The following is a 12,272-nucleotide window of genomic DNA, read 5'->3' on the forward strand; positions in this document are numbered from 1 at the left end:
TAGAGCCCACAGAGAAGGATCTTCAGTGGCTAAATAACCTTCTCTGTGGCGGGTTCAGTGGAATGGCTTGTATCCTTGAACCTGAGCCAGAACAACCGATACCCTCCCCGTCATCCCTGTCTGTACCGGACAAGGTTAAAAACAAGGGCACCTGGGGCATAGAGGCATCCTGGCTGGAATGGTGCTGTCGGTGGAGCAGCAGGAGGCTATACGGCAGGCAACAGTTGGACAGCGCAACAACCCCAACTGGCACACCATGCGTAGAGGGAGGTTGACGGCACTAATTATGGAGCAGTGGTTAGGGCCAAGCGCTAAAAAGGCTCCTCAGATCACAGTCATTGGATGGGGTGTTGTCTGTAAAGTGGGGCACAGATAACGAAGAGGAGGGCATCAAGGTATTCAAAATGGCTACATTGATGGATGTGCAGGAGTCAGGGCTTTGGGTCATAGGGTCTGGGATCCTGGGTGCCTCACTGCATGGTCTGGTGGGCACCACAGCAGTGGTTGAGGTCAAGTGTCCCTATGGTGCAGGAACCTTACCATTGAAGAGGCAGTGAAGTCGAAGGATTTGTATATCAAGGGAGGGTCTTACCGCCTCTGTGAAGACCATCCTTACTGGCACCAGGTACAAGGTCAGCTCCACATCACTGGAAGGGACACCTGCTTCTTCGTTGTGTGGACCACCAAAGCCTTCATCACCATCCCAATCCAGCTTGACGACCTCTGACGGACTCATATTGCTCCTCCTGTCAGGACCTGTTTTCAGGGAAGCCAATGGTCCCAAAATATTCCACATAGTTCATACACACACACTAGGCTCCCAGGATAGGTTATATTACATACAAGTTTTTCTCAAAGCAGTCAACTAAAGTAATGTAGTTAACTTTATGTGACCGCCTGGCTCGATCTTATGCAGCAAAATGTGAAATTGTGTATTTTACATTTGATAAAAGTAGAGACTCAGAGCAAGAAAATGGTATGTCAAACTGCAATATTTTCTCTACTCCCCATGGCAAAATGTGACCGGCCGGCTCAATTCGGTCCTATGTAGTAAAATGTGAAATGCTGTTTTTTTACATTGGATTAAAGTAGAGACTCAAAGCAACAACCAAAAATGTATATCATACACTGCAGTTGAGGAACAATGGGAAAGTAATTCTGCTTTGAATGTTGATAAACTTGTAACCCCACTTTTGAGAAAATAGCCCTTGAATGTTTTAATACACCTACTGGAGAGCTCGTCTTTGTCTACACCCATTCAGCATCGTTCACACCCTCTTAAACATTAGCCCCAACCATCTCTTTAAGGATTCACATGTGAGGCCGTGTACTAAACAACCAAAGATTTTAAGACTAAAGGCTGGTTTATACTACATCTATCGACATGTCTGTATACAGTTGTCATTCCTTATTACTGTCACGATTGTCGTAGGGAATAGACCAAGGCGCAGCGTGATGAACGAACATGTTTAACTTTATTATCTTTAGTGATAATAGACAACAATAAACAAAACAAGAAACGACTCGTGAAGTCCACGGTAACAATGACCAACACGGAACAAAAACCCACAAACACAAAGGGAAAACAGACAGTTTAAATATGGCTCCCAATCAGAGACAACCAACGACAGCTGACACTCGTTGTCTCTGATTGGGAGTCACTCTAACCAACATAGAAATAAACACAACAGAATGAACACACCCTGGCTCAACATATAGAGTCCCAGAGCCAGGGTGTGACAATTACAGGAAAATAAACTTACAAGATCATTATTTACAAGTTAATGGCGAGCTAATTACAGAAGCTTACGGTTGTGAGTGGGACGAAATAAAAGCAGGGCATTCTACCAGAGAATTTTAGAACTTGGACACTGCCTCATTGATCTAACGTTATATCCTAATTTGACTTTGATGCAAGGTCATGCTGTTCATGTAAAATAAAATAAAACTATCCTGTGCATGTGACAAAGTTTATTTGTCACATGCACAGGATACAGAAGGTGTAAACGGTGCAGTGAAATGGTTACTTGCATAGTGGAGTCTTTTGTTTAGACATGTAGATAGCTAGCTAGCTAAACAATGAACCATAATCCCAACTCATAACGTTACTACCCTGCATGAATCTACAGGTAGCTAAACCCTAACCAACTAGGTTCAATGTTAGCTGGCTAGCTAACATTAGGCTATAACTAGCAATGCAAATGGCTCTGAGATATGAATAATATTACTACACAGATCATACACGTAACGTTAGCTAGCGAACCAGCCAGCCTGCCAGCTAACGTTAGCTAGCTAGCTAACAGTACAGTTTAACTTGCAATGAAAACGACTTTCTGACAAAATTAGAAACTTATAATATCTGAAAATGTAGCTAGCTAGACTCTCTTACCCGTATACATGGATGAACGATTCTCGCTCTCTGTCACCGATGCTATGGTTGCCCTTAGTTTGAAGATGTAATATGGAGACAGGTGTTTTATACAACAGCCTTCTGTGTTCTCTTTTTGACTCCCTCCACATTTGCAATCAAACGCCTGAATTTGATTTCATTCCACTGATTTCAAAACTCGGTCCTCCAGAAAGTGGAGAGCTATCTTTAAAAAAAAAATCAGCGTTAGAAAGGATTACCTACACATGCTGAGCAGCTCATTATAGACAGAAGCGTTGACATGGCAGACCAATCCGAACTCATCTCTCGGCATGTCCAGGCCATCCATTATCTCAGCCAATCATGGCTAGCGGGAAGGTTCCTGTCTTTTTCCGTGGCTAAACCAACTAGTTTAATAATTTCACAATTTTATTCATATTTACATATGGCATACAAGTTTGTTATTAAGGCACATTACATTTCACATGTTCCAGAAGGCATTTCTGACAAAAACCGCATTTTGATACAAAATAAATGTTTACGTTCAAATGCCTCTCCTGTGAAGTAGTGATGTGCGACATAAGCCTAGTTTCCTGAAACGAGTCACACATTATTTCTTACCCCCGGTGTCTTACTTGCTGAAGGCCCCAGTCATCCCTGCATGTACCTGACATTGTTGAAAAACAAGTGAACAATGAATAAACATCATACACAATTTACAAACAATAGGCTCCTAGAATAGGTTATATTACGTTCAACTTTTGCTCAAAGCAGCCAATTAAAGTAATGTAGTTAACGTAAGTTCAATCACAAAGGCTGGTCTGAGTGCCTCTCCTCACAGTTTTATTCAGTAGTACAACACAATTCACATTGCATTTTATCATGGGCACAGTGGGAATGTATATCTTTGATGTTTAAATTATGGCTTACCCCCAGAGTGAGAGAGCATGAGAGAGAGAGTACATCACTTCCAGCAGATCTCCTTGCTGAGGGTGGGGTTGATCATGCACTGCTTCTAGTGTTGTGAGCCTGTCATGCCTCATGTCGAAAACATGGGGAAAAGGGGACATAGCCAAAATGTTGTCCTTTGGTCTGGAGTCCAAATTTGAGATTTTTGGTTCCAACCTCCGTGTCTTTGTGAGACACGGTGTGGGTGAACGGATGATCTCCACATGTGTATTTCCCACCGTAAAGCATGGAGGAGGAGGTGTTATAGTGTGGGGGTGATTTGCTGGTGACACTGTCTGTGATGTATTTAGAATTCAAGGCACACTTAACCAGCATGGCTACCACAGCATTCTGCAGCGATACGCCATCCCATCTGGTTTGTGCTTAGTGGGACTATCATTTGTTTTTCAACAGGACAATGACCCAACACACCTCCAGGCTGTGTAAGGGCTATTTGACCAAGAAGGTGAGTGATGGAGTGATGGATCAGATGACCTGGCCTCCACAATCCCCCGACCTCAACGCAATTGAGATGGTTTGGGATGAGTCGAACCACAGAGTTAAGGAAAAGCAGCCAACAGGTGCTCAGCATATGTGGGAACTCCTTCAAGACTGTTGGAAAAGCATTCCTCATTAAGCTGGTTGAGAGAATGCCAAGAGTGTGCAAAGCTGTCATCAAGGCAAAGGGTGGCTATTTGAAAAATCTCAAATATAACATATATTTGGATTTGTTTAACACTTTTTACTACATGATTCCATATGTGTTATTTCATAGTTTTGATGTCTTCACTATTATTCTACAATGTAAAAAATAGTAAAAATAAAGAAAAACCCTTGAATGAGTAGGTGTGTCCAAACTTTTGACTGGTAGTGTATATCATTTTGTTATGCTCAGTGTTCCAAACGGGACAGTATTTGTATTTTTTACCTAAATATGCAAACACTATCAGATAGAATTCATAGCAAGCAGTGCACTGGATTAGTCAGATTTGATTAAATATAACCGAACAGATTAACTGGAATGACATTCACTCTCACGGGATGGGTTGCCAAAAAGAAATAACTGAAAGCCACACCCTCAATAAGCCAGGAATATGACAGCATTGAGGCATGTGTCACTGTGCTTCTATGGCTTAATACACCATGCCACTGTGTATTACACTTGTTCATTTAGCAAACAAGAAATCTCATAATCCAGTGACTTTATCACAGTCAACACACCTATATTTTAGCTTTAATTAACTTTAAAAATGCAACATTTTCTCTCAGTCTCATGGCAAAATGTGTAGAATAGCATGAGATGAGCTATAAAACTGTACATTTGTCACTTTGCCCCATGGCAAAATGTGTGAAATTGCAGGAAGTTAGCTGTTTTTTTTTGCAGGCCCACCCACCAATTAATTTCTGTCTACGCCACTGCTTCCAACATTATAATTGAAATAGGAAGTGTAAACTCTAACATATCCTATTTGCTAGAAATGTAACTCCAAACACATTTTTGCTAATAACAGCTTTTTAGCTGGTTAAACAAAGGTTAGCCATGTGTTGGCAAAAATGTATGTCCAAGTCAAGAAAGCATGCCAGCAGCCAGCAGCACTTGCTGCTGTCATATACTCCAGTGAGTGTAATTAGCTCCAATGAGTGTAATTTGCTCAATATTAGGAATTGAGAAATACAATAAGATTACAAATAAGATATTCTTATATTTTATACTGCATGTATCTAATTCAAAATGCGTTTATTTTGTTGTTGCTAGTAATATTCAGAAAAACATAGAAAAAAATATATATATATAATCCATTTTTTTTTATTTAATTTTTTTTTACAATTTATTCAAAAATATAACTATTTTCGAGGACCCCTTGCAGTACCTCCGTGGGCCCCAGGTCGAATACCCCTGCTCTAGAGACTAGTGGAGATGCCTGCATGATAATTAATATATTGACGGAAAACAGCCACATGGTGTCACAAGTGTGCTCTGCACTTCATGACATTGTGAGTTCATGCACTGAAAATGAATTTAACAGTCTTGTCTTGGAAATATATCATTTGTGTAGCTTACAAAGATGACGTTCATTGCTTTATATATACTGTTATTGTAACACCACAAAATATGTATACTTCATTGTATTATATATATTTTTCAAAATAATATTTTCGTTATTTTCAACATACTGATCCCTGAAGAGAAATAGGCTTCTTTATGTTAGTTTGGATAGAGTAGACCAACTGACAAAAGTTATGACAGAGTTTGGATAGAAACAAATCTATGTCGGTAGGCTAACTGATGAACAGCTATACACAAAATACAGTACAGCGCAAACAAGACTGTGTAAACGTGAATAATTGCAGGAGACTGGTTTGGTGTGTGTATCTATGGAGGTGCTGGGGCCTAGTTTAGCTCATTTAAATCTTAGCCACACAAGATGTATTGGCAATTTCATTTACACAACAGTGAGAATGTAACTACTACTGTAAATCTTGTAAATCAAATATTGCAAGTTGTAGGCTAAGGAGTGAAACTTTTGGATTGGATTTATGTTTGTTTCTCTAATCCATGTTAAAGGTTATAAAATATTCTGTAATTAATTGGTCAAATTACATTTGTTCATTCCAATTTGAAAACCATTAGCCCTATATGTGGCCAAACAAAATACAATCATGAGGATGACAAGATGTTCTAAAATTATTTCCATTTATTTGCGAACTGTTTGAAACTTGAAATCGTTTGTAACAGTTCGGGGGACAGTGTCTAGGCAAATGTTTTTCTACGCAAATTTCCACCTGCGAGTTGGCTCTCTCATTGGTTGAAACCACAGTCAGATTCCTGCACAACATTATCTGATTGAAAATCAGGGAGGGGAGCAAAAGAAAGAGAGCAACAAGTGTGATGTCTTACAGTGGTTTGGATTCTGACTTTTGCGAAATGATTTTAGGAAATATTTATTCTTCGACAGATTGGATGCTGTTTTAAGACTGGGGAAATAATTTACCTAGCCTATATAATAAGAGCACTATCCTCCCTACTTCTTATAAACAAACGGTAAGTAGGCTACAGCAGGTGCACAATATTATAACGAATTTTCCCTGTAGCCTATTATTAGAAACATTTTATATTAATAATTTGAAGAATGAAAATGACGATGGATTCATGAAGACTATAATGGAATTAATACATTTTACAATAAGCTTATCCAAGTCAGTGATGTTTTAAACATAATTAGCCAATCATATGCTTTTGGAAAGAAAACGCTTTGAATTTCTGTCTTTTACAGCGTTATATTTCAGGATACATACATAGTTAAATAGATAACTGAAAAAGGCCTACTGATAGATCATTCTCTTGTATTGGACTTCACAGCATATTCCGGAAATGAATTAGTGAGAAAGTGTGAAAGTATTTGGTTATTTTATTGTTTAAAATATTTACATTTAAAACATGAGTGTTAACATATAGTTAAACAACCTACATTGACTGAATTTACACATATGACACAATATGTCTAAGAATAATGTAATGGTCATTTAATTATTGTTTCCCTCGCTCAGAATAGCTCCATCAAATTTTTTATATCAGCCTACCTAAAAATCTTGAAAGTTTACAGACTAATAAACTGTACATTATAAAATGTTAGGCCTAGCCCTACATAAAAACATTTAGAGTCGTCTATAAGCATTTATCATAATAATTTTTTCCAACAGCGTTGTCATGCCACGATCCTTTTTGGTGAAAAACAAGAGGTGCGCATCTTACAATGTGCACCGCTCTTACGAAGACGAAGCCGAACCGAGGGAACCTGAATTTACAAGTAAGAATGTCAATATTATCATGGCGACACAACAAGACTTTTACAACTGTATAATGACAAGTGTATAATGATTTGCCAGTTATTTCATGCATTGCAGTTTATAATGAATCAATTGACACAGTCACAATACCATGTTTAGATTTCCTGGTGATTTATTCACATCCCTGTCCATCATAGACTAGTCATTTTTAATTATCTGATTAAATAAAGGCTATTGCTAAAAATACATTATAATTTAGATTTATTTGACTTGAGGAAAGTGAATCCATAATGATGCATTGCAGCATAATTTTATGTTAAACATCATCATAGAAAATGCATTACATTTGAGGACAGATGCAACACCTGATGGACTAGAAGTATCTCCAAAGCAAGGGAAATATACTTGGACTGTTATTGATGCTTGGATTTGTCAGTGCATTCATGCTTCACTGAATTCCTTGAATTCATTGGAGTTATTGAAACTAAGTGGTTAGGGCGGGTTTCACAGATATGCAAAAGAGACATTATTCTGAAGGATTATAAAACTTCAGTCTACACTGTACATTTATGTACATCTTGACAGACAAAATATTTTGACTTTATGTTGACACTCAATTAATCATATTTGCAATTGTGAATTGACAGGTGTGATCTCGTCAGAACCACAGAGTCCAGAGTCTCCAGTCAGGCCTCAGTCAGTGGGTCAGCCCTCCCCTCCTGACCCAGACCCCTATTCTAACATCAAACCAGAGCAGGAGCCTGAATGCCAAGTCCCCTCTTACCCTAAACCAACAGGATACCCTGTTGGCCCTGCTCCACAGCCATACTACTTATCAGGTGAGAGACTCTCCAACTGGGCTGGGATGTTGTGAAGGGATGACATGATGTCCCACAAAAATCGTTGGGAATAGAATAGAAAATAGTAGAACCTTATTGGTCCTAAATGGGACAACATATGATTCAGAAGGTTTTTCAGAGGAAGTGTTCATTGACTCAATTATCTTATTCCGTCTACCCTCAGAGGCTCACATGGCAGAGTTCCCTCCCTTCTACAAGCCCTCCTACACCTGGGACCCTGTACATGCACCCTATGATATCCGTCAGATGGGCTTCCCCCCCTCCCTCCTGCAGCACGCCAGCAACCTGTACGGTGCTCACGTCAGCCACAGCCCTAAGCCACAGCAACCTCTAGACTGCAGCACACACTACTCACTCACCTCTGACACTTATCACTGCACAACCTGTGACAAGGTACGTATGCAGGAGTGGAGTCACAGCTTTCTCTTTACACTGTGTGACTGACAATAGCTAATGGGCCGATACAGAATTAAACTGCCACAACACACAGCATACAAAGATTTCACAAAGCCACCAGAGGGAAAGTTGTGCATGTGTTCACATATCCCTATTCAAAACACCACATCTTTTAAATTCATCAGTCTTTAAATTGACATCGATATTGTGACTAGCCGGTTGATAACTCCCCTGTCCTCCTCTGCCACGGCAGGTGTTCTCAACCCCTCATGGTCTGGAGGTTCATGTCAGACGCTCCCACAGCGGGACCAGACCATTCGGCTGCAGCATCTGCAGGAAAACCTTTGGCCACGGCGTCAGCCTGGAGCAACACATGAATGTCCACTCACAGGTACTCACAATGCACAGTGTTTGGTTGGAGATTAAGGAAACAAGACAGACAACCAGATATGTGTACTCTGGCACAGTGCCAAAATTGTCTAAGTTCTGTGTGTACTTCCATGGAAAAGTAGCCCAAGGTACTTGAATGAGAATTATAATATTTGAAATGTGATGATAAAATCACTTTTTTGTTGCACAGCAGGAAATGCAAACTTGTAGTGCATTCAAGGTTTAAAAAGGCATCTAGCCTCCCGAGTGGCGCAGCGGTCTAAGGTACTGCATCGCAGTGCTTGAGGCGTCAATACAGACCCGGGTTCGATCCCGGGCTGTGTCGCAGCTGGCCGCGACCGGGAGACCCGTGAGGCAGCGCACAATTGGCCCAGCGTCGTCCTGGTTAGGGGAGGGTTTGGCTGGCAGGGATGTCCTTGTCCCATTGCGCTCTTGCAACTCCTGTGGCGGGCCGGACGCATGCATGCTGACATGGTCACCAGTTGTACAGTGTTTCCTCCGACACATTGGTGCGGCTGGCTTCCGGGTTCAGCAAGCAGTGTGTCAAGAAGCAGTGCGGCTTGGCAGGGTCGTGTTTCGGAGGACGCATGGCTCTCGACCTTCGCCTCTCCCGAATCCGTACAGGAGTTGCAGCGATGGGACAAGACTGTAACTACCAATTGGATATCACGAAAAAGGCATCTAAAGATTGTAATTTCCACTTAAAAAAATCAGACTTGATTTGCCATAAAGAAAATGTATCAACCCCTACAGAAAAATGTCCATTAAATATTATCCACATATAATTCACATTTCCTGTTGCTGCAGGATTATTTTCCTGCTGTAACAAACTAGCTCAAATTAAGATCCTACATCTGTACATGTTTCTTTAAACAAAGGAAAGAAGTTTTGAATGCAAGATGTGTGGAAAGACGTTCAAACGCTCCTCCACCCTCTCCACCCATCTACTCATCCACTCAGACACCAGGCCCTACCCCTGTCAGTACTGTGGAAAGAGATTCCACCAGAAGTCAGACATGAAGAAACACACCTACATCCACACAGGTGAGGAGAGAAGAGCATCCACAAAGCACCAAAGTTAGGGATTCAATTACTTATTTGAGTGTGTTGTAATTTCTCAGAAAACTAAAAGGCAACTTTTGCGATTGCCTCTCTCTGTAGTTCTCTGCTTTCTAGGTGCTATTAACATGAATTGTTTCCAAGAGTAATAACTACTGATAAATCAGAAAAAGAAACTTAAACAAATGTCCATCTGATTTGCATATCTGGTTTTCCTACTTTGCCGAGGCCTCTGTGAAAGGAACTCTGTGTAGGCAGACTATGTCTCAAATGAATGTTTGACAAATCTGAACAATGGCACGATTATTTCCTCCCAGTCATTGATACTGACTTCAGCTTTACAGCACATATATACTGTACCTTATGCGTTACATGTTATCTGTTTTTATACTAGATGGGGAATGCAATATTGCTCACATGTAGGGGCATCAATACAAAATGAAACTGTGATATTTTATTATGATCGATTTGATGCCACAGTTTAAACATGTTTTTGTATGTGTCTATTCAGGTGAGAAGCCCCACAAATGCCAGGTGTGTGGCAAGGCGTTCAGCCAGAGCTCCAACCTCATCACACACAGTCGTAAACACACAGGCTTCAAGCCCTTCGGCTGTGAGATCTGTGCCAAGGGCTTCCAACGCAAGGTGGATCTCCGCAGACACCATGAGAGCCAACATGGCCTGAAGTGAAGCGGTTGAGAACAATGGATGGAGAAGAGGAGGAAGAAAACGTGCCTTACACCCTTAGCAAAGCATTATAGCAAAGAAAGAAAAGAAAGACCAAACATGATGTCCCAAACATGATGTCACACAAAAATGGCCCCTACGGACACAAGAATTGTACGTGTATAGTACTGAATATTATCCTTATTGTGAAAACGCATTTCTAAGTCAATCAGAGCCGGCAGCTAACCAGTAGAAATAAGACAATGCAAATGATGAAGGTACTTAAGTATTTGCTATCACTTAAGGAGGAACAGTAGCCTGACTGACGTGACTACACAGCGAGGAAGAGGACTTTGAGAGCTGGTGTCAGTCAGACTAGAGGAACAGCCCTTTGGAATAAAATCGAATTCAACTGATATGCATCCTTTGGGGTCATTATGATGTTGTAGACTTATCAGAGGCCTTTGAAGTCAAATGTGAAGAGAGATAGGTCTCATGATTTTGTTGCATAATGTATTTAAGAAAAAGCTTTATATGTTCACAAACAGTATGTGTGCCATTCATATTTATGAATTAATATTATGTCAAATAAAATGAAGCAATGGTATGTATGAATGAACAAAAGCTCTCCAAATAAACTGAGATGTTATTGTGAACCTCGTCATTGTTGTGAGGTGTGGAGAAAAGAAAACTCACACTCCGCCCATATTTAACTTAATCATACATTCAATCTCATGTGACAAATAAACAAACATTCCGAAGAAGAAAAACACTGTCAAACGGTAAAAAACACGCATTGTGTTAGCTTAGTAAGATGAGATGGCTCATGGTACAGATGTAGGATCTTAATTTGAACACTCTTTTGTTGCTGAGAATGAAAACGTGTAGTGTATTCAAGGTTTAAAAAAAGCTTCTAAAGTTTGTAATTTCCACTTTAAAGTGTCAGACTTGATTTGCCCTAATGAAAAATGTATCAGCCTCCACAATTTTTATTTATTTATTATAATCGACAGATTCATTCACATTTCCTGTTGCGACAGGATTAGTTTCCTGCTGTATAGCAAACTGGATCAAATTAAAATCCTACATCTGTAAACCTAGTCTTTATGTGTGACCGTTTCGCCATAGGGCAAGTTGCACGCAGACAGTCTTCCAACTGTCTATGTAGCAGTCCTTTGCAAGGATGAACTCATGTTGCCTGGGGTAGAAATCTCTAGTATGACCAGTGAGAGATAGAGTCAGGCGTCATTCAAATCTATACCTGGAACAACATGCAAATCCACCAGGTTCTCAAATGTCACACAGCCAAAGGAATGGACTTTCCATGCATGCCACCATGCTCACCAAAGAGAGGAGAGGGCGGAAATGAAATGTGTATTTCTCATTCTTGATCAATCCCCCCAATTCTTCCAAAATCTCAGTCACTAATGTACAAACTGCTTAGGCCTTCCTCATGTATGATACATGTTCTTCACACCCGTAAGCAAATGTCTGCACATTCAGTTTAATCTCTAGTCAGTCACACTGTTGGTCTTCAAGTGCGAAGAAGTGTATTCCCTCTATGTTGTGATTTGGGATATACTGTATAACAACAGACAGACAGAGGATAGAGTACTCAAACACCCTGTCCCCATACAGTACCACACCCATCCATTCTGATGGGTTTGCTTTGACAAACACATTGCACTTCTCACGAAGACACCACCTTCCTCAAACACCAGATCCAGTTAGGCCATTTAAGCTGTTACAGGCAAATCAGATCATTGCTTAGTTAAATATGTCTTATACTATAGAAG

General features: G+C 40.3%; 1 protein-coding gene across 1 annotated transcript; it reads left to right on the forward strand.

The window, feature by feature from the left end:
- Window positions 1-6,175: 6,175 nt before the first annotated feature.
- On the forward strand, window positions 6,176-11,132 carry LOC311127623 (zinc finger protein Gfi-1b-like). Its single transcript, XM_084159448.1, has 7 exons — window positions 6,176-6,359; window positions 7,019-7,125; window positions 7,753-7,944; window positions 8,129-8,358; window positions 8,615-8,752; window positions 9,630-9,795; window positions 10,322-11,132. Exons 2-7 carry the CDS (start codon window positions 7,026-7,028, stop codon window positions 10,498-10,500), a joined length of 1,005 nt encoding a protein of 334 aa, XP_084015574.1. The 5' UTR covers window positions 6,176-6,359; window positions 7,019-7,025; the 3' UTR covers window positions 10,501-11,132.
- Window positions 11,133-12,272: the final 1,140 nt, after the last annotated feature.

Source organism: Coregonus lavaretus (assembly GCF_964263955.1).
Source record: "Coregonus lavaretus genome assembly, chromosome: 4".
Classification (NCBI taxonomy): Eukaryota; Metazoa; Chordata; class Actinopteri; order Salmoniformes; family Salmonidae; genus Coregonus; species Coregonus lavaretus.

Excerpts from the sequence above, each read along its gene's own strand:
- LOC311127623 (XM_084159448.1), top strand. The coding sequence starts at position 7,026 with ATGCCACGATCCTTTTTGGTGAAAAACAAGAGGTGCGCATCTTACAAT. Across the intron at positions 7,945-8,128 it reads ACAGCCATACTACTTATCAG|AGGCTCACATGGCAGAGTTC; the intron begins GTGAGAGACTCT and ends GTCTACCCTCAG. Across the intron at positions 9,796-10,321 it reads ACACACCTACATCCACACAG|GTGAGAAGCCCCACAAATGC; the intron begins GTGAGGAGAGAA and ends GTGTCTATTCAG.